A 22,877-nucleotide genomic window follows, 5' to 3' on the forward strand; every position below is an offset into this window, starting at 1 on the left:
AAAGACATGTAAACCTGGCGCTAGCTAAAGCCAGATGAGACCCTGGGGCCAGAACCTGGTAAAGCAGAGGCTATAGCCCGAAAACATCAGAGGGCAAGAGTAAGCTGTTATTCAATTTTTCAAGTCAATGAATTTCTGTTTAACCCAATACAAAGCACTCTAGAATCTGCAAAGAACTTAGCTGTGAATTATTTTAAGCAGTCAAATAACAGTCAAATAAAGTAAGTAACGAAGCAATGCTTACCAATTCCTCAAAGCAATCTCGTCTTTTAAATGAATCATTCAAACTACAGAAAACCACCAAGCAATATGGAACCTTTATTTTTAAGGTGATTCTGTACATCTGGAGCATGAGAGTAAACCTTTTACAAATGGACTGATTACTAGAAGAAACAATGACAAAACCAAACTGGTATTTGATGTGAATCCATAGGAGTTTAAGCTTCAAATCCAGCCAAGAAGTTTGTTACAATTTCTTTCAGCTTTGCATCTGACTGTTCTGAGATCTTTCCGTCAGTCCTGTTTGGAAATAAAAGGAGATCATTAATTCTGAACAAAAAATTCAATGACTAGGTTAAGTACAAAGAACAAAAATTCATTGACTAGGTTAAGTACAAAGCACAAAAGAATTTTAGCAAGACTTCATACAATTGTGTTCATACCTGATATTGCCCAACAGGCTTTGGTGTTGGCTGATCACATGAGACAAGAAAGCACTCTCAAACTTTGTGATCTTGCTGGGCTCCAGTTTATCAAGATACCCTCTTACACCGGCATAAATCACAGCCACTTGCTCTTCAATAGCCATGGGAGCTGAAGAGAAACAAAAGGATGCCAGTGAGTTGTTCAAATAAATACCATGTTATCAAAGTCAGAGAAACTTACTTTGCCCTCCATTAACAAGTTTCTTCCTATCACTTATTCTCACGTTCTCAGTGAGAAACTCCATCCCCTCTCCCCCCTCCCCAAAAAGTAGCGATTTTCTTATATCTGCAAGTCCTAACATATAATGTTAGGGCATTCTCCACAAGCACTGTATCACCTGACAGCATTTAAATTATTTTGGTTATAAACAATTTGCTGAATTTTTACAACAAGATAAATGCATAATAACACTCTTTTAAATAGGCCAAATTTTACACTCATATAGTGGGGTGAGAGGAGCATCTATCTAGTAAGTCATAATTCTCCAAAAGGTATTAAACATATTTAGTAAGTTTTGCTGGTTATTAAGTCTGTAGCATTTGCACTTAAATGATAAGGACTGTCTGTACTTTGATTAAATAAAGTAGGCATCAACTGCATTCAAAAGGCAGTAATTCTGATGAGATAACAGCATATATTACAGCTTGTAGAAGCTGGGTGACATTCCCACTGTGTGACCAAATAAAGAGAGCAACTCACAATACTGTCCTTGCTTCAGCAGTTCAGTCAGACGCACACCACGACTCAAGAGTTGTTGAGTGGCAGCATCAAGATCAGAACCGAACTGAGCAAAAGCAGCCACCTCACGATACTGAGCCAATTCCAGCTTCATGGTACCTGCCACCTGAAATATAGAACTGGTTAACTCCTACGATACAAAAGTACTTCACTCGATGACACAGAGCACTATACAAACACTCTTGGATGTTAACCAAATGATACCTCTCCCCAAAGTGATTCAAATTACCTGCTTCATGGCCCTGGTTTGAGCAGCAGATCCGACACGGGACACAGACAAACCAACGTTAATGGCAGGGCGAATACCCTTGTAGAACAATTCTGTTTCCAAGAAGATCTACAATGTAAGGACAGTGAACACGCTAGCAAACTTAGAAATCAACATTTCAAAATTAAGACACTGTGCTAAAAAACTGAAGCCCAAAAACGCTGAATACTAAATGCTATCTTATGGTTAATAGCTCCTCAAATCTTTCACAACCCATATAAGCCTATGTATTTCATTGCTGAGATTGGGAGGTGTGCGTGATATGAAAGAAAAAAAAAAAAGGTAACGTTTTATTAAAATAAAAGGCCTGGTGCATGAAATCCGTGCGGGGGGGGGGGGGGGGGGGCGCGGCTCAACCTGGCCTGCATCCTCTCGCAATCCAGGACTGCTGGCTCCTAACCACTCTGCCTCTTGATCGCCCCTAACCCCTCTACCTCAGCCCTCACCACTGCAGCTTCGTCAGGAAGGACATCCAGAAGGTCGTTCGGCTGTCCATTCTAATTAGCATATTATGCTTTTATTATTATACACAGGTGAAGTGAAAACCATCTCTGGGATTTGTTCAAAATTATGCAGGGGGAAGGATAGCAGGGGTATAAATGAAGCAAGAATAAAGTACTCTGTACTACAAATTGATATATGGAAAAATATATGGGGTTTTGCTATACTATCCTCTTTACTTCTGCATACATTTGAAAATTTCCATAATAAAAAAGTAAAATCAGTTCAGAACTACTATTCTCAACCAATACATTGGAATCACCCTGAGCTTTTCCATTTATATTAAACATAAGAATAATACCTGTCCGTCAGTGATGGAAATGACATTCGTTGGAATGTAAGCAGACACATCACCAGCTTGTGTTTCGATGACTGGTAAAGCAGTCAAGGAGCCACCCCCGAAAGAATCGTTCATTTTGGCTGCTCTCTCCAGCAGACGGGAGTGTAGGTAGAACACATCACCAGGATAGGCCTCACGACCAGGGGGTCGGCGCAGCAGCAAAGACATCTGGCGATAAGCCACAGCCTATAGTACAGAAAATGGTTATGAAATCCACCTGTTAGGCAGAAGCTACATTTGGTCACATAGTGCAACATACCGAGTCTAAAAATACATTTATTTTGACCTGTTTGGATAAGTCGTCATAGATGATCAAAGCATGTTTGCCATTATCCCTGAAATATTCTCCCATAGAACAGCCAGAATAAGGAGCCAGGTACTGAAGTGGGGCAGCATCAGAAGCGGTAGCTGAGACCACAATGGTGTACTTCATGGCATCTGAGAAAAACACAGATTTGTTTTACAAGGTTGTTAATATTTTGATTTCTAAAGTAGAGGCTACTGTAATAAAAATTATCTAAATGCTTTACTGAGTGATTTACTACTAAGATTAATCTGAGTCTAACAGCTTCTACTTTAAAGAAAGTAATAAAACCTTAAAATTTATTGTTTTGTGCAAATTTTTACTTTTATTTTTCTTTTATTGATTATATTAGTATAGAGTTCATTAGAGAGTAATTAACATGAGCCTTCATTAAGTAGTCACTATCCTAAGACTGGCAGCTATAGGACTCCCAGGTAACAACAATGGGACTAGGACTAAAGTTCTTTAATACCTGCATCTGTAAGTCTCTTCACCAACTGGGCAACAGTGGACCTCTTCTGACCAATAGCAACATAGATACAGTACAGCTTCTTCTTTTCATCAGTTCCATCATTGAAACGTTTCTGGTTAATGATTGTGTCAATAGCAATTGATGTTTTGCTTTAAAAAGCAAAAGTAAACAGAAATATTAGCTAAACGTTTCAAAAAATTTCCCAATTAAAATTTCACAACTACAACTAATCCACACATCAAATTTTATTCTCCCTGTTATATCCAAAGCATTTACCATTCCAACTCTATACAGTAATCTTTTCATAGAGCCAATTTTAGTTAGATCTGTTAACAAGTTACTGAGTCTTTACCCAGTCTGTCGGTCACCAATAATCAGTTCACGCTGACCACGACCAATGGGCACCAAGCTATCCACAGCCTTAATGCCAGTCTGCATTGGTTCCCGCACAGAGATTCGAGGAATGATCCCAGGGGCTTTCAGGCCAACTCGCCTACGGATCTTGGAACCAATTGGACCCTGATGATAAAAAGGAACCCCAGAACAATCAGTCTTGATATTTGTTTGAAACTACAACCACATCAAAAAGGAATTACATCTAATGAATGAGAAACCTACCTTCCCATCAATGGCATTACCCAGGGCATCTACTACACGACCCAACAGCTCCTCGCCAACAGGCACATCCACAATGGCTCCTGTTCGCTTCACAATATCTCCTTCCTTAATTAGTTTATCATTTCCAAACACGACAACACCAACATTGTCAGGTTCCAAGTTCAGAGACATACCCTACATGAAAGACAATTGAACACCAATGAACCCGAGTGACTCCTCTCCCCACATACCAAACACTACAAGATATGAAAATAGCTATAGGGGGGGAAAGCAGTATTGTTCTTTAGATTTGGATTACTCTTAAGTATTTTTCCAATAAACAATCTTCTTTGGTGAAGACTTTTAAAATAGCACCTTGGCCAGATAGCTCAGTTGGTTAAGAGCCTCATCCCAATATGTCAAGGTAGCAGGTTCAATCCCTGGACAATATATAGGAGTCCACAATGAATGCATAAATAAGTGAACAACAAATTAATGTTTCTCTCTCTAAAAATCAATAAATAAATTTTTTAAATAAGGACTTGCTTCTTATTACATCCTTAAAGAGCACATGGAAGGAAAGACATTGAACATGGTAGATTTTTCTACTGCATTTCCTTTGACCATAGTTTTTGAGCTGGGTGATCAATATGAAACAGTGATCAAGTGCAATTGGAAATTTTAAGACTTAGTTGATTTACATCTTTTGACCTTTAAGAAGCTCTATAAACAGTTTAATTATCTAACGAAAACCTCTAATTGTCAGGTTAATGGAAAGTGAAATTAAAAGCTACCCAATCAAGATAAAATTTTCCTAATAGAACTGGTCATTTGTCATTACAACCATATTTCAAAATGTTAAGATTTTACAGTCCCTGAATCAAAACAAAAAGGCTATTCCAGGAACTCAGTCTGGTCAGTAATGTAAGATCTGGTGTAGCTATCATAAGCTCTCTGATGATATACGTCCACTTCTTTCTACTAGGTCGAGCCTAGAATACAGAGGAATATTGTAGATTATTGGTGGTATTGGATCTTTAGTCTAAATCTGATTTCAATATTAAGTCACTAACCATATGTGGCTTCTCAAATTTAAACTTAGTCAAATTTACAAATGTGGTCCCTTAGGTCACACCAGCTACCTTTTACATGCTCAACAGTCTCAAACATACACTCGTTACCACATTAAACAGCGCAGACACCAAATATTTCCGTCATTGCAGAACGTTCTATTGGACGGTATGGGTTAAGACTCTTCTTAAAAGCTAAAAGGAGAGCCGAAACCGGTTTGGCTCAGTGGTAGAGCGTCGGTCTGCGGACTGAAAGATCCCGGGTTCGATTCCGGTCCAGGGGCATGTACCGTGGTTGCGGGCACATCCCCGGTGGGGGGGGTGCAGGAGGCAGCTGGTAGATGTTCCTCTCTCATCGACATTTCTAGCTCTCTATCTCTCTCCCTTCCTCTCTGTAAAAATATCAATAAAATATATTTAAAAAAAAAAAAGGAGATTCGAGAGCTCATTAATTTCAGCCTAAGCTTTCAAAGACATATAAGATACACACACTGAAGATAAATGAGGTTAAATTTTTAGACACTGATAAAACTTTTGACTCTACAATTCGTCTTGCACATTAGGTGGCTCTTTTTCCATACTAGCAAGTGGACCAAGATCCCTATTTGTGTACTACTGCCCCTGGTCTATCTAGACATCAGGCTCTGCTTTCCTCAGAGAACTATGATTCCTACAACTTTTAATTCTCACGGGACTGGCCACCTAGGCTTAACCTAGTAGAGAGTGGGCTTATATAATCAGAGAACTTATGATAGCGACACCAGCAACTCACCTCTCACCAATAGATCTACTCTTACCAGAAATACAAAGTCAGTGACTTTGAACTTTCCACCTGAAATTAATTTATTAATTTAATTAAATGAGTTTAAAGTTAGCAAATGCTTTTATATAAAATGATCTTCACAGCTACAAAGAACAGACTTGAACTTCTTAGAATTTGGATTTTACTAAACTATATATTTAGGAGCTAATGGCTACAGTTTATGTGTAAATCAGTTTCTAAAGTAAAACCCTTATATTTATTTTCACAATTTATGACGTTGACGCCCTAGCTGGCTTGGCTCAGTGGATAGAGCATTAGCCTGCGGACTGAAGGGTCGCAGGTTCGATTCTGGTAAAGGGCATGTACAATACATTGGTTGCGGGCATCCCCAGTGGGGAGTGGAGTTTACAAGAGGCAGCTGATCAATGATTCTCTCTCATCATTGATGTTTCTCTCTTTCTCCCTGTCCCTTCCTCTCTGAAATCAATAAATATATATTAAAAATAAAATAAAATAAATTCATGACATTGACCACAAAAACCCTGAGGTAGATTGAGATTTAAAGTAAAAAAAATAAATTAATTAAAAATTAAGGGGGGAGGAATGACATAATCTGATTTACGAAATGAATAACTAAACAAAGACAACAACCCTAAAACAGCAAAATACTATTTTATAATTTACCTTTAAGCCTGAAGAAAACTCTACCATTTCTTCTGCTTGAACATTCCTCAGCCCATGTACTCTGGCAATACCATCACCAATACTTAACACTCGCCCAGTCTCTTCAAGGTCAACAGTGGTATCAGCTCCAAGAATTCGCTCTTCAAGAATAGAGGACATCTCGGCAGTGCCTATTGAGAGCAATTCCATTACAAATACTAATCTGGCCCCAGTTTCTTTTCAAAGCCTATTTTCATAACAACATGAATAATATAGCTTTGTGATCATAATGATCAAATTATACTCCAAAATGCAATATTTATATAGCTCTATTCAAAAAAGCTTGAGACCTAAGAAAAAGAACCCAAGTGATTCAGAGAAAACTTCACAAGACAGATAAAAAAAACTAATAAAATTAAAATATCCTTAAAATAAACTTGCAAGGGCAAATTCATAGATTAGCAGCTATTTGCCTTTGAGAAACATAGAGGTAAAACTGCTATTTTTTGTAATTCTTTTTAGGAGAGGAAAAAAATCTTTCATAGATTAGAAAGTGTGTCCACCACCTGACATGTGCACATTCTGTTTCCACCCAAGGAGACATTATCAGAAGCTGTACTAACATCAAAAGAGAACTATATAAAACTGTAGTTCATTTCACTAGAACAAGCAAACCTACCAACATGGTAAATGGCACATTGTGGGTTAAGAATCTGAGGTTCTGCCGGGCAGGTGTGGCTGACCTATGAATCAGGAGGTCACAGTTCAATCCATCCATATCAGGGCACATGCACAGGTTTCAGCTTGATCCCCGGTAGGGGGTGTGCAGGAGGCAGCCGATAAATGATTCTAACTGACGTTTCTCTCTCTTTCTCCCTTCCTCTTTGAAATCAATAAAAAATATATTTAGAAAAAGAAGAAAAAAAATCTGGGGTTCCGCAGTAACTAAAATTGAGAGAGAAAAATTAACAAGTAGGGGAAAATGCCTGCAACAACTATGCAGCTAGTAACTTATCTTTCATTTAATGAGAAGGTAGTAAGTGTGGTGTAGATTTAGAAATAATGACTCACCAGTCTTCTGAAGAAGAGTGTTAGAGGCATGGAGATTCCTTGTAGCAATGAAGGATGATCCCAAAGCATTTTTGGAGACCTAGGGCAAAAAAATATGTTTTTTAAATCTGGTTTTTAAAAGGGCCTTTATAAAACTGGCTAGCTTGAATGCAAGCTTAGTTTAATCAAGTTATCTATTAAGATATGAATTATACTGGCCAGCGTGGCCTAATGGTTGTGCATCGACCTAAAAACCAGGAGGTCACAGCTGGATTCCTGATCAGGGCCCCACACTTGGGTTGTGGGCTTGGTTCCCAGTGTGGAGAGTGCAGGAGGCAGCCGATCAATGCTTCTCTCTCATCATTGATGTTTCTATCTCTCTCTCCCTTCCGCTATGAAATCAATAAAATAAAAAAATACTTGTTTTTAATCAAGAAAACAAAAAACTGCCAATGTTGAAATTTGATTAGAAACTAATGCTACCAGCGGTTGTGTTAGGGCAGTGTCTATTTCATCCTTCAAGTTGAGACTACTTTTAAGACGGAAAAAAAATAAGTAGATGTAAAAGCGCTTACATGGGATTTAAGCAAGGGTTATGCTCTTCACTGAATGAGAGAGAAGTAATGAAGGTCACTGACCTTTACAGGTATTTCCCAACCTATGTTCTATTTTCCTCGAGTCCTCAAATCACTGCCTCACAATTCCCCAAGGACGGAATCTTACAACCTGTCCAGGTAGCACAAAGCCAGCTCTCCTGCTGGCCTAGGCCAGGGCAGAAGCCGGCTTCCCTGCAGTCAGGGCACGGGCCACAAGAAATGCACACCCGACCCGCGTCTGTGCTGGATTCTCAGCATCGTTTCAGCAATCAGCACTGAGAGGTCGCCCACCCACGTATCCAGAAAACCCCCTTCATTCACCGCTCCCCTCTGCACTGACCTCCGGGCAGCGTGACCTTCACAGGCCGGGCGCTCGCGGCTCGCTCTGACCTTCAGCGAGGGGGGCCCCGGAGAACCAGCGGGGCCCGGCCACCCCGTTTCCGCCCCGGCTCCGGACAGCTAGCGCCCAGGCCCTGACCTTTCCCCAGGCCCTTCGCGAGCTGCTCTCAACCCAAGAAGGGAATCCTCCTGGGGCCCCATCGCTGCACAGCATCAAGGTCACTGTCTCCCCTGCACCTCCCTGCACCATCTCGCACGGATGGCGAACACAAAGGCCTTTCCGCCGTCCTCCTAGTCCAGCCGGGCCCGGCCGAGCAGCCAGCGGTGCAAGATGGCGGCGCCTGCCACAGCCCCTCGCCCTCCTTTGCAGAAGAGCTCCCGAGCCAGCAGCGCCCGCCAGCGCCCGCCGCCGCCCGCACGGGCCGCCCCCTCCCGCCGGTGCCCGGCGCTCACCAGGCCGGCCCGCCGAGGGAGGGCGCGGGCTACGGCCGCGGCGACGCGCACGGACAGCATCTTGGCAGCTCCTGGAAGTTCCTCTGCAGCCGCAGCCTCGGACGGACTGGGACAAAATGGCCGAGCGGCGAGGAAGGTCAAGGCAGCCAGCCCACCTGACCCGGAAGTACCGCCCCTCGCCGTCACCTCCCGGATGCAAATCTGCCTTGCGCGAGGTGGGAGTGGTTACTTTTTTTTTTTTTTTTTTTTTTTTTAGGTATTATTTTTAGAGATGTAAAGTTCAAAATGAATGATTAGACCTTTGCCAGCGTCCGCGCAGGCATGGCTTACACGTTTACTTTGGTCTTTGCAGCTGACCTTGTGCCTGCCCAGGGCGACCACGTGGGCAGCGGAGCCGGCCAGGAAGCAGCTCCCGGGCCACGTGACAGGTGACAGGTGCTGTGGATGCTGGGTCCGAGGGCGCGGCAGGCAGGCTGTCCACGAGGCCGGGTGGAGGTGTCAGGTCGGAGGCTGTCACCACGAAACAGTTTTCTGCAGAAAGAGGCGATTCTCAGATCCACGGGGCCCCTCCCCAAGCCCTCTGTGTCAGAAACGTTGGGCTCTGGATTTTGACAAGCACCCGTGGACGTGGACGAAAGACGGGCCACATACTAAACTCGACAAGCTCAGGGGAGGCCTCTATGTGTGTGTGGTTTTAATGTGGAAATACGTAACATAGTGTGTGTCTAATTTACAGGGTTCCTGTAACAATGAAATCGCATGGAAAAGTATGCATTGCAGTAGCAGTGTCAAGAATCACGCACAGTGTTATTAGCTACTATCATGAAGAGGGGAGAGAACTTTCCATGGAAGAGTAGCCGAGTGGCGGCGCTAGCAGTTGAATGCCTTCAACAATTTTATTTTATCTTATTTATTTTTTTAATTCTCACCCAAGAACATGTTTCCATTGATTTAAAAAAAAAAAAGGGGGGGGGGGGGAGAAACATCGATTGGCTGCCTTTTGTATGTGCCCCAAGGGTACTAGTATATGCCCTGACCTGAATGGAACCTGCCATCTTCTGGTATAAAGAAGGAAGCTCCAAACAATTGAGCCACACCAGCCAGGGCTGTCAGCTATTTATTTTAAAAGTCTCCAGCACATTTAGCTCTTTGGTAGTGGAGACTAACGGATAAAACTAAGGTTGCTACAGTTTATAATGCCGAGGTAAAATAAAAATTAAAGCTAATGCACACAAACATCTGCTATCCAAAAAACAAGTTTCAGGTGTTTTTTTTTTAAGACAAGCAATTTAAGTTAGTAATCCTATATAATAAAGAGGTAATATGCAAATTAGCCCTCATGCCATCACAAGGTGGCTGCCTACAATCAGGCTAGCAGGGGGGTTAGTGAGGGATGGCCAAACAACTGAACAGTAGGCTGTAAGGGGCGACCATGCTGGCAGGGGGAGCAGTTGGGGGTGACCAGGCTGGTGTGGGGGCATTAGTAGTGACCAGGCCAGCAGGAAGGGGACAGTTAGGTGCAATCAGGCCAGCACGCAGAGGCAATGAGGGGCAATCAGGTCAGCAGGGGAGGGGGAGGAGAGTTAGGGGCGACCAGGCAGACAGGCGGGTGAGTGATTAGGAGCCAGCGGTCCAGGATTGTGAGAGGGGTGTCCGACTGCCAGTTTTCTAGATTGGAGAGGGTTCAGGCTGAGCTGAGGGACCTCCCTCCTATGCAGAAATTCCGTGCACCGGGCCTCTATATAAGAAAACACAGCCTGGCTTTATGCGATTCTATTCTCATCCTGTAGATTATGCCATGGAGGGCAGAAGGCGAGACAAGGTGGCCAGCAGGGAGAGACTTGCAGTGCTGGCCTTGCAGCAGCCTGGAGTCCTAGTGAAAACTACAACTCCCAGAAGTCCCGGGCCCCTAAGAGGCTGGACCCACGGGGTGTGGGCGGGACCTTCAGAGCGAGCCCAGCAATTCTCAGGCGGGAGCTGCTCCTGAAGTGGCGGGAGCAGCCGCTATGGAAGAGCCGGAGGAGAAAGAGGCGCAGGTAAGGGGCAGGAGCCGGCATTTGCCAGCGGAGTCTTTGACACACCCGCCCGCAGGGCGGATCTCCTGCTAGGTTTACTAGCCTAGTCCAGAGGCCCATGTTTAGTCCGCTTCGCGCTCTTTGATTCCCCTTTCTACTTGGACCGCCCTGGAAAGGGCTTTTCCCTTCCTTCCCCTGCTTAGTCTTGCGCTCGGAGGGGAGTTGAGGAGCCCCCTGGTACAAAAATCCCTCCCAGCGACTGAAGGGGGACTTCTGAAGGGGGATGCATGCAAGAATGTAGCCTTGAGAGTAGCTAATCTTGTCCCACAGTTTGAACCGAGGCGCTGTTTGAATCAGAGGAGCCAACAATCTTGGGGTTTAATCACCAGGTACTCTCATAAATTGTGGAAGGCCATAGCAAAGAAAAGGAAAGATCTGTTTTTTGTCCTTACACACTCCTGACCTGCATCCGTGGCCCACATCCCAGCCCCACGAGCCTCTGTGGGGCTTGTGTATTGTGGACAACCCCCTTTTTCAGAGTTTGCATGGGTAACTAATGCTTTAGTTAGCACATGCAGTTTGATCTTTTAAATTATTTGAGTGGTGCAAGTTACTGGCCTATGTGCCGCTTTTGTTCCCTTTGGAAAAGGATGGATTGTTTTCTGGTCATTTTGTTCCTTGTGATTCCTCACTTATTTCCTGACATCTGGTATGTATCTTCTTAAAGACACTTTAGGATGTGAAGTCAGTAGGACTTCAGGATATTCTTAGAAAGCATTTTGTTTGCTTCTGATTGCTTATTTGTAATACTTCCTTTGTGCTGTTACAGTAAACAAGACTTAAAGTATTTGCCTTCCTTTTTATGGTTAGGTTGCTGCGTGGTTGAAAAAGATGTTTGGAGATCATCCTATTCCACAATATGAGGTCAATGACCGGACCACAGAGATTTTACATCACCTTTCAGAACGCAACAGGGTCCGGGACAGGGATGGCCACCTGGTAATAGAGGACCTGAAACAGAAAGCAAGTGAATATGAATCAGAAGGTGAGATTAATTCCAGAGTTTTTGAATGAGATGATAATCAGAAGGAACCAAATTTTATAACACTAAAGTATACAAGAGTCATTTAGTGTAGAAAAGTTTTTGGGGTTTTCTTGTTTGTTTTTAGAGAGGAAGGGAGAGGGGGAAAGAAAGAAACATCTATGTGAGAGAGAAACATCTCACACCTTGTCCCATACACACCTTGACTGGGGATGGAGCCTATAACCTGGGCATGTGCCCTGACCCGGAATTAAACCCGAGACTTTTCGGTGTATATGAGGATGCTCCACACTGGCCAGGGCTGATGTACCATGTACATGAAATGTCCATAATAGACAAATGAGTGGAGACAAAATGCATATTAGCGGTTGCTAGGGCTTCACGGGTTGGGAACTGGAAAATGATTACTAAGGATTGGGGTTTCTTTTGGGGGTGATGAAAATGTTCTAAAATTGACTGTATTGATGGGTATGCCACTCTTAATATACTAAAAGCCATGGAATTACAGGTATGTATACTTGAGGCGGGTGAATTGTATGATATGTGAAAGATTTCAATTAAACTGTTAAAAATTAAAAGTAAAACAAAACAAACATCTAGAACTATTTTATCTTTTCAGCCAAGCATCTTCAAGACCTTCTCATGGAGAGTGTGAATTTTTCCCCTGCCAGTCTCTCCAGCATTGGTTCTAGGTATCTGAATGCTTTGGTTGACAGTGCAGTGGCCCTTGAGGTAAAGGATACCTCAGTATCTAGGTAATTTTTACAATAGTTTTTATTTCTGTAATCATATATGTTATAAGGTCTTGACCTAAGAGACTGTTTAAACACTCAGTGTAATTCTATGTGGGAAATGAACAATAAGTGCCCAAACACTGAATTTAATTAACTCTTTATCATTGCCAGTGAGTATGTGTAATTCATTCAGGTAAACTTGGTATTGGTTAAATTTTAGTGTTTTCTCCTTCTAGGATCAGGTTTTTTGAAGTTTGATTCACATGTATATTTGGAAAGATATTAGGTACCACTTACATTGTTCCTTATAAGTATACCATGAGAAAAGTCGTAGCTTAAATCATCTGGTTGAGCATACTGAATTTTGGTTATGTTCCTACCCTACGAGGTAGAGTAGTTTAAGGACCTTTATTCTTTGTGACAGGCATTTCACCTGTATAAAGACATTATTCTTCCATTAACCCAAGAGGAAACTGACGTTCAGGAGGGGTGTTAAATAACTTCTCTGAGCTAGTAAACGGCAGAGTTGAGGTTCAAACCCTGTCTGACTCCCAAGTCTATATGAATATCATTGGTGGCCATATCTTAGCTAGGATGACAATTATAACTTACAGAGAACTGTACAGCTCTTCTGCTTCGTTGTCAATATAAGGGCTTGGAATTTATATATATGCTCAAGAGTAGTGTTTCAGGAATAAAAACGCATATTGTATGGCAGCAGACATCTAGACTTAAGTCCATTTTGTAGATGCTAAATACTGGTTACATGCCACCTATATATACACATATACATAGCATTGGAGAAGTGAGATGAATAGGATAGTAATTGCAGTCAAGAACAATCTCTGCTCGTGGTCAAATAAGGGAGGCGCATGTAAAAGTATAGCACCAAGTGTGACAGTTGTAACATAACAGGAATGTGCAAGCTATAGCTTGGGCACAGAGAAAAAGGAAGTGAATTTCAGGATGGGAGTCCATCTTATTTGCGTTTTGAAAGACAAGGAAATTTGCCAGGTGAAGAAAGGCTTTGGCCCCGGCCAGTTTGGCTCAGTGGATAGAGCGTCAGCTTGCGGACTGAAGGGTCCCAGGTTCGATTCCAGTCAGGGGCATGTGCCTTGGTTGTGGGCACATCTCCAATAGGAGGTGTGCAGGAAGCAGCTGTTCGAAGTTTCACTCTCATTGATGTTTCTAACTCTGTCCTTCTCCCTTCCTCTCTGTAAAAAAATCAATAATAATAATAATAATTATTATTATTATTATTTTTAAGAAAGGCTCTGCAGGCAATGAGAACAGCAGGTACAAAATCCATAGAGGTACCAAATAGCGTGGTTATGGAAGAATCTACATAGAGATCAAGTCATTGTTAGAAATGAGGAACAATTGTAATTCTTGTCCTTGATGTCCATTTATGTGACCAGATTCTTATTCTTTCTTTTTTTTAGTTTTCTCTCTGCAGTGAATGATTTGACCTCTGACCTTTTTCGTACCAAATCCAAAAATGAAGAACTCAAGCTTGAATTGTCAAAACTTGAAAAAAAATTAACTGCAAGTTTAGTATTAGAAAAATGTCTACGAGAGTAAGTAACTGAATTGGAAATGGTGACAACTTTTATTAAAAGGCAATAATAGGACTTTATCATATTTAGTTTTTAAGAAATGGGGTCCATAAAATGTTTTTTAAAGCAGAAAATTACTTGAATGAAGGTTGGGAATAGACTTTCACCTTTTAATACAGTTTTTCCTTCTTTTTTACAAATAATCTGGGTTTGTTCATTTTTTAAGTGTATGTGAACTTTCTTTTCTTTTTTATAAACTATAGGGAAACTTGAAGTGCATTTTATTTTGTTGCTCTTTTTTTTTTTACACTAGTTCTCTACTATCTCTCTTGATGCTCTGGGCCTTTTGGGACCTCCATAATTCAAATTGGCTTTAGGGTATTTTTTAAAATATATTTTTATTTACTTAAGAGAGGAAAAGAGAGGGAGAGGGGGAGAGATAGAAACATCAATGATGAGAGAGAATCATTGATCATTAATCCCCACTGGAGATCACGCCTGCAACCTGGGCATTGAGCCCTAAACCCAGGAATCAAACCATGACTACTGGTTCATAGATCAATGTCAACCACTGAGCTATGCCAGTTGGGCAGTTTTATGGTATTTTTCAGTCACTTTTTTAAGCAGTGATTTACTTTCTCTAAGAATAATTGGCATAAGTTAACCTTAAAATTATTTCATATTTGTTGAGAAAAACCCAGATGTCAACATTGAGGGGAGGATGACCTAAAAGAATGACTATTGCCCTGACAGGTTTGGCTCAGTAGATAGAACATTGGCCTGCAGACTGAAAGGTCCCAGGTTCGATTCCGGTCAAGGGCATGTATCTTGGTTGCGGGCACATCCCCAGTGGGAGGTGTACAGGAGGCGGCTGACCAATGTTTCTCTTTCATCTACGTTTCTAACTCTCTATCCTTCTCCCTTCCTCTCTGTAAAAAATCAATAAAATACAATTTTTAAAAAGAATGCCTGTTAATTAGTCTGAGATATAAATTTTATGGTAGAAAACCCAGCAACTATGTTATGTATTCTTGTCTAATTCAGAGTTGAATCCAAAAAGTAATAGTGCTTTTTTAAAGTATATATTTTTTTATTGATTTTTTACAGAGAGGAAGGGAGAGAGATAGAGAGCTAAAAACATCGATGAGAGAGAAACATCGACCAGCTGCTTCTTGCACACCCCTTATCAGGTATGTGCCCGCAACCAATGTACATGCCCTTGACCGGAATCGAACCTGGGACCTTTCAGTCTGCAGACCGATGCTCTACCACTGAGCCAAACTGGTTTTGGCTAATAGTGCTTTTTTAAAAATGATAATTTCACTGAGGAGAAAGAAAATGTTTCAATTTTACTTTCTAAAGGGATCTCAAGAAGACGGAGTTGCAGCTGTCTACAGAAAGGGCCAAAGTTAACCATCGTCTTCAGAACATGGACTTCCTAAAAGCAAAGTCAGAGGAGTCCAGGTTTGGAATCAGAGCTTTAGAGGTATGTATGAAGGACTGAAAAATGTTAGGTCTCTTCATACTGCTTTTTGACCATCTTCACAACTAGGCAGTATTACCAATCCTTTTTTACAGACCAGGGAACTACAGAGAAAGTCACTGCCCAAGGTTTCATAGCTGCTTGGTAGATCCAGATTCCCATGCAGGCAGCCAGGCCCCGCAGCTCAGGCTCTTAAGAAGCACTGTGCCGCCGGGACCAGTTTGGCTCAGTGGTAGAGCGTCGGGCTTGGGGACTGAAAGGTCCCGGGTTCGATTCCGGTCAAGGGCATGTACCTTGGTTGCGGGCATATCCCCAGTAGGGGGTGTGCAGGAGGCAGCTGATCGATGACTCTCTCATCGATGTTTTTAACTATCTCTCTCCCTTCTTCTCTGTACAAAATCAATAAAATATATTTAAAAAAAAAAAAAGAAGAAGAAGAAAAAGCACTGTGCCCATGCTGTCACACATCTGTGGCTCTGGGAAGATTGACATGCAACATAAAAGTGTTTAGATACGTGTTTCATCTGTGATTTGTAGCTCCCCGTTACTGGGTTATATGTTGAAACATTTACTAATGATCATTTAGAAAATAATTTCCTTAACCGAACCCCCCTTCTTTGTATCCGCAGGAGAAACTTGCAGCCAGAGGCATGGAGGCTTCTCTGTCTCATCAGTCACTAGTGGAGCTTTCAGAGGTGAGCTTAGTTTAACCCAGTTTAACTTTCTTTAAAATCTTAGTGCACAATCTGCTTTTTCACTTGTTTCTTTTTATAGAGCTTTATTCACTGTTAACCTGATTTCTTTTCCTTTGTCTCTGTACTTTATGTTCATCGGTATTGATAGCTTTATTCCTTGTCTAGCTGTCTATCCTCACATCTGTTTAATTTTCTTTATTACTGTTTGCTAGAAACTCTTTGCTGGAGTCAGTTATACACTATTGATTTATTTATTAAACAAATTTATTGAGGAACTCTGCTAGCCATCTAGGTCTTCCTCCTCCTTCTCTTTCAAAGTACAGTAAAAACGCAGGCCCCAAAACTGCAGAATGTAATTCTGGGTTTTTAGATTTTATAAAGATTTTAACTGTTTTGATGGGAAAAGGCAATAATAAGGACTTTGTGTTATTTTTTTACTCTGTGTGTTTTGTTTGTTTGTTTGTTAATTCTCACCTAGGATATTTTTTCCAATTGATTTTTTTTTTTTAGAGAAAATGGAAGGGAGGGGGACAGACAGAGAGAAAAACATTGCTGTGAGAGAGACACATCGACTGGTTGCCTCTTGAACATGCCCTGACTGGCTGGGAATTGAGCCTGCAACTGAGGTACATGCCCTCAACCAGACTTGAACCCAAGATTCATCAGTCTTCAGCCAACACTCTAACCACTGGGCAAAACCAGCTAGGACCTATACATACGTATATATGTATATATATACACACACACATATTTGTATATAATTTTTTTTTTAAGAGCCCTAGCCCTAGAGGTCCAATGTAAATTAGAGCACTCAGGGGTGGGGTGTCCCTCCGCTCTGCCTGTACCCTCTCTCCATCTGGGACCCCCTCGGGTAGGGTCCGTAGGCCTGGCCTGAGATCAGGGCCTATTGGGGCTTTCCTTCCACCAGCTGCAGGCAGCTGACCCCACCCCCGAAGCTGCCACTGCTTGCCATCTGTGCAACACTGCTCCCCCTCCCCTGCCCACTGGTGGCCTCCCGCTGTAGGTGGCAGGTATGGGGTGCAATGGCTTAGCTGGCCTGGACTTCACTCTGTGGGGCAATCACTGGCCGGCCACACACCTGCCACAGAGTCACAGCCAGTGGCCTGGGCCTCCCTCTTTCTTTGCTGGGGGATGGGGCCAGCTCTGCAAGGGGTTGTCTGCCTACCTGATCGCCCCTAACCACTTGCCTGCCTACTTGATCACTCCTAATCGCTGGTCTGCATACTTGATTGCCCCTAATTACTTGCCTGCCAATTACTTGATCACCCCTAATTACTCTGTCTGCCTGGCTGATCACTCCTAACTGCTTGCTTGGGGCCAGGGCCAGCCAGCTGAGGGATCATGGTGGTTCTGGTCTCTGGTCATTCCAGTCATTACGCTTATGGTGGCTGGCCTTTTATTATACAGGATTATTTCATTGTTTTTCCATCACCATTTATCTCCCCTATATATTTTATTATTCTTAAGATTTTTTTTAAAACCTTACATTTTCTAGGTTTTTTAAAAATATATATGTATATTTTATTGAATTTTTTTTTTTTTTTTAGAGAGAGGGATAAAGAGTTAGAAACATTAATGAGAGAGAATCATTGATCAGCTGCCTCCTGCACACCCCCTACTGCGGATGCACCTGCAACCAACGTACATTACCTTGACCAGAATCGAACCTGGGACCTTTTGGCTCTATACACTGAGCCAAACCGTTTTCGGCTTAAGATTTTTTTTATACATACTTTAATTTTTGAAATCTAAAGTTGACAATTCATAAAATATGTATTTGAGATTCTAATTGTTCCCTTACATTTCAGTTCCTCTTAATCACATTATTTTGGGTTCCTAGACAGCATACTTAAATCCTATTTTTAGTAAATGGGAGTAAAACTTTTCTACTTTAAGCGTCTTATAAAGACTGTTTCCATTGTAAGTGAGTTTATCTGTTATCTTGAAACTCTTTATTTGACCCATTATTTTAAATTCCTAGTGTTAATGCTTTACTATGTTTTACTTCAGAAATGAGCAGTATTTAATTGTGAATATCTCTATTACTCTATGACTGTTTTTTTTTCATCCCCAGAAACTGGAAGAACTAAAACAACAGACTATACCTTTGAAGAAAAAATTGGAATCCTATTTAGATTTAATGCCGGTAATCATTTTTATGAATTAAAAAAAAGCAGATGTCTTTTTTAGTATGCACTAAATGACCATGAAAATAGTGAATCCATGCTTAAGGATTTAAAATTCAAGCTGAATTTCAATGGGTATACCCTCTGTAAGATTTTTTTACTTTTGAAAGCATCATTGCAATTTTTTCCCCTCAAGCCCTAATTGAGGTAATATCATATAACCTTTCCTTATTTTGTTTTTCACTAAAAGGATCCATCTCTTGCTCAAGTGAAAATTGAAGAAGCAAAGCGAGAATTAGTAAGTTTTGCTGTTTTCTTCAGCTTTTAAAAAAGAAGTAAAATAAATGCTGATATAGCTAAAGCTCCCTTCATCTTTCTTTCTTCCTGCTCAAGAGCCAAAAATGGAGGGCTTTCCAAGCTTAGGGAAACAATGAGGTCCAGCTGCTTGGGAGTATTCAGTGGAAGATGGGACTGCAGAAGGCCAATTGGTTTAAGATGTAAAGGGCCTTTGGTGTAAAGAGGGTGGATTCTGTAGGAGACCAGGGAAAGTTGCAATTACAGAAGTACATTGTTTAAGGAATAAAGGTCAGGAAAATCTACTCCTGTATCATTCATTATACTAAATCATCTCTCTAAGGCTTTTCCCCTTTAGATGTTGATTACAATCAGGAGTCTGAAAACTTCTGGGGTTTGGAAAAAGGGAGAGATGTAAAAGGGAATGTCTAAAAGCATATTTCATATTTATAATGTTTTTTAATTTTTGTTTTCATGTGTTTTTGTTTTTGTTTTGAATTTCCCTTATTTTAAATAGGGGTAGAAGTTAGAGAACCTATTTTATGTCCTTCTTTATAGTATTTTCTTTGTTTCCTTCTTCCTTTAGGCTACCATTGAAGCTGAACTCACAAAGGAAGTAGAAATGATGGAACTGTGACCAGAGCCAAATAAACTTGGTGCTCCCAAAGAAAGCAAATTAAATAGGACTTTCATCTTAAGATGAAAAACACCTTAAGAGTAATAAAATATATAGGGGGGAATACATGATGATGGAAAAAATAAAATAAAAAAATATATATTTAAAAGGACTTTGTTTCCTCTTAGCATTCCTTGATAACTTAATGTGTGTGTTCTTAGCTGAAATAATGTCACAATTGATAGGATAGTGGTTTCGGCTATGTATTGCATTTTTGTGCCCAAATACATAGTTTTCAGAATAAAAATGTTGGTTCCTTATATTATTGGTGGTTCAGTGTCCTTCAGTGGTCCTATTAGGTGAATACGATGATAGTTGTCATGTGGTCACTCATTAGGTCAGTTAAGCGAGAAGGAAAGGTTCTCTAATTCCATTTATTTTTCTTCCCTCTCCAGGGGTTTGCTTTCTGATCAGCTCACCTGCCTACCTCCAAATGTTAATATATGCAGGAATTTAATTTATGAAAAAGATGGCCTTTAAAGTCAGTGGTAGAGACAAGCAAAATAGAGACAGACTTATAGATAGAGGAAAGTCAGACAACTCTGGAGGGATAGAGCTAAAAAAGAACTATGGACATGGACAACAGTGGTGGTTGTGGGGGAAGAGGAGGGTGCGTGGACGTGGAAGAGGGCATAGAAGGGATAAATGGTGATGGAAAGAATGAAATCAGTGGAGGACAAATGGGTAATTGAACACATGGTGTTAAATCCATAGTCATATCATATATCGGGATAGTTACAAAGGGTCAGAGATTTAAATATTTTTAAAAGTACAAGAAATCATGGAGGAGTTTTAATGTTTTGACTTTGAAATAATCATAGAGTCAGAAACATGACAAAAATCCAGGAACCACAAATGAAATTTTTGAAATATTTAAAATTCCTTCATGGGGAGGGGAGGGCAATGTTAAAATATGTACACAGATAATTTAATAAGAATATATTTTTTTTAAATTTCTGTATGGCAGAATCTCATGGATATGACAAATGTGCAGGGAAGAAGGAAGAGAATTTTCCACTGCACATTTTTGTATATTTAAAAGTTTCATACCATGTGATTAGGAAGCAATTTGTTTTTTGAAAATTATCTAAATGACCTTCAAAATTTTCGCCCAAGCCAATTTTGCTCAATGGTTAGAGCATTGGCCTGTGGACTGAGGATTCCTGGGTTCGATTCTGGTCAAGGACACATGCCCGGGTTGCGGGCTTAATTCCCAGTAGGGGGCATGCAGGAGGCAGCTGATCAATTATTCTCATCGTTGATGTTTCTATCCTGCTCCCTTCTTTCTGAAATCAAAGTATATTTCTAAAAAATTTCCTTCCTTCCCTTTTCCACAAATATGTGGCTAAATATAATACAAAAAAAAATTGCATTTCCATTTTTTGAAACTGTCCATATTCTTTAGTCATTTAGGTACCGTGGTTTGGTCTTTTAATTTATAAGAGTTCCTTAGATAATAGCTAAACTAATATTTTATTCCACCAGACTATATTCAGGATCCCAAATTTTCATCTAGGCCTGTTTGTGCCCTTCCTTGTCAAACCCACTTTTAGCTAGAACTGCATAAGCAGGTAATATGTGGTGAATACTGAATTACCTTCTGGGGGAAACTAAGTCAGTAATTTCTGGCCAGACAATTCATATACGTAAATTAAGTTCTGTAGGGTTCAAAGATTCAAACTCAACAGATGAGATAATAAGTATATTAGAAAAGCCACTGGAAAATTTTTGAATCTTAAAGAAGTGGCATAATGAGTAGGTTTAAGAAATACATGTCTAAAAGGCTTCAGAAATAAGACAGATAAACCAAACAAATAAGACTGAAAAGAAAACTACAAGTACTTTGCATAAAAATAAGACATCAAATTTAAGGACAGGGTGTCCACAGAGCAGGATTAGTTTAATTGCTACTGGTTTTCACAAGATAAAATGAGCAGTGTTTCTTGCCCTTCTCTAGTTTTGATCACGGATTTTTTTTCTTCCTAACCCATTGAGACAAATTGGCAACCAATTTTCACTCAGCTTTCCAGCTGCTCTATCCCATGCCATTTATGACTCAGCACATTCCTAATGGGAAGACCCTGCTCAGCTCCTAGAATTTCCCTTCTCTCTGGAATATTGGATCCTCAAATTCTAACTGCCTGGCAGTTTTCTGATGCCTTCAGACAGATTTTTTTTCTCATTTATCTAGCTTTTCTAGTAATAAGCAAAAGGGTTAATGCACCACATACATTAATTACCGTTTTTTTTAAATATATTTTTTATTGATTTTTTCAGAGGAGGAGAGAGGGATAGAGAGCTAGAAACGTCGATGAGAGAGAAACATCGACCAGCTGCCTCTTGCACAACCCCTACCGGGGATGTGCCCGCAACCAATGTACATGCCCTTGACCAGAATCGATCCTGGGACCTTTCAGGCTGCAGACCAACGCTCTACCACTGAGCCAAACCGGTTTCAGCATTAATTACCGTTTCAGTTTACATCCTTTCATAGGAAGCAAATATCATTTCACAGACATCTATATTATAAACCAATCAGACATCTATATTATAAAAGCCTAAGCAGCCGAAGCCAGCGTGGCTCAGTGGATAGAACATCAGCCTGTGGACTGAAGGGTCCCAGGTTTGATTCCCGGTCAAGGGCATGTATCTTGGTTGCAGGCACATCCCCAGTAGGAGGTGTGCAGGAGGCAGCTGATAGATGTTTCTCATTGATGTTTCTAACTCGATGCCTCTCCCTTCCTCTCTGTAAAAAGTCAATAAAATATATTTATAAAAAGAAAATAATAATTAAGCCTAAGCAACCGTCACGGCGGAATGGCCAGGACAATCGGTCGCTATGATGCTCACTGACTACCAGGGGGCAGATGCTCAAAGCAGGAGCTGCCCCCTGGTGATCAGTGCACTCCCACAGGGGCAGCATCGCTTAGCCAGAAGCCAGGCTCACGCTGATGAGCGCAGTGGCAGTGGCAGGAGCCTCTCCCACCTCCACAGCAGCACTAAGGAGCAGCGAGCGAGCCAAGCAGTAAGGAGCGAACAGGTGGGCAGTAAGGAGCAAGGGATCCCAGATTTCGAAAGGAATGTCCGCCTGCTGGCTTACATTATTGTTGTGTAAACCCGCAGGCAGATATCCCCCGAGGGGTCCCAGAGTATGAGAGGGCACAGGCCTGGCTGAGGGACAACCCCCCCACCAGTGCCCAAATTTTGTGCACCATGCCTCTAGTATATTTATAACTGACTTACAAACCTCAGCAACTCGCTGGACATATAAAGTGCAAACACTAATTCATTTTTTTATCTCCTTTATCATTCACTTGGGAAGCAGGTAACAACATAGCAACATTAGGTACCAGATGAAAACCCTCCACACGTTTGG

At 41.2% G+C, this 22,877-nt stretch overlaps 2 protein-coding genes across 6 annotated transcripts; one reads left to right on the top strand and one right to left on the bottom strand.

Moving 5' to 3' along the window:
• Positions 1–298: 298 nt before the first annotated feature.
• Positions 299–9,015, bottom strand: ATP5F1A (ATP synthase F1 subunit alpha). Of its 2 annotated transcripts, XM_036418091.2 has the most exons (12): positions 8,860–9,015; positions 7,493–7,571; positions 6,443–6,612; positions 3,947–4,120; positions 3,681–3,847; positions 3,329–3,477; positions 2,839–2,990; positions 2,514–2,738; positions 1,673–1,780; positions 1,405–1,549; positions 663–813; positions 299–519 (listed from the first exon to the last, which is right to left on the bottom strand). In XM_036418091.2, the coding sequence occupies exons 1-12, from the start codon at positions 8,917–8,919 to the stop codon at positions 438–440; spliced, it is 1,662 nt and encodes a 553-aa protein (XP_036273984.1). In that variant the 5' UTR covers positions 8,920–9,015; the 3' UTR covers positions 299–437. The 2 variants fall into 2 exon arrangements, with proteins under 2 accessions (XP_036273984.1, XP_045430177.1); XM_045574221.1 differs by lacking the exon at positions 1,673–1,780.
• Positions 9,016–9,283: 268 nt separating this feature from the next.
• On the top strand, positions 9,284–19,526 carry HAUS1 (HAUS augmin like complex subunit 1). Of its 4 annotated transcripts, none has more exons than XM_045574222.1 (9): positions 9,284–9,402; positions 11,745–11,919; positions 12,536–12,671; positions 14,093–14,227; positions 15,569–15,692; positions 16,319–16,384; positions 18,480–18,551; positions 18,782–18,829; positions 19,412–19,526. In XM_045574222.1, the coding sequence occupies exons 1-9, from the start codon at positions 9,304–9,306 to the stop codon at positions 19,460–19,462; spliced, it is 906 nt and encodes a 301-aa protein (XP_045430178.1). In that variant the 5' UTR covers positions 9,284–9,303; the 3' UTR covers positions 19,463–19,526. The 4 variants fall into 4 exon arrangements, with proteins under 4 accessions (XP_045430178.1, XP_036273998.1, XP_036273997.1 ...); XM_036418105.2 differs by lacking the exon at positions 9,284–9,402 and adding an exon at positions 10,657–10,967; XM_036418104.2 differs by lacking the exon at positions 9,284–9,402 and adding an exon at positions 10,658–10,895.
• Positions 19,527–22,877: the final 3,351 nt, after the last annotated feature.

This window comes from Pipistrellus kuhlii, unplaced genomic scaffold (assembly GCF_014108245.1).
Source record: "Pipistrellus kuhlii isolate mPipKuh1 unplaced genomic scaffold, mPipKuh1.p scaffold_m20_p_6, whole genome shotgun sequence".
Classification (NCBI taxonomy): domain Eukaryota; kingdom Metazoa; phylum Chordata; class Mammalia; order Chiroptera; family Vespertilionidae; genus Pipistrellus; species Pipistrellus kuhlii.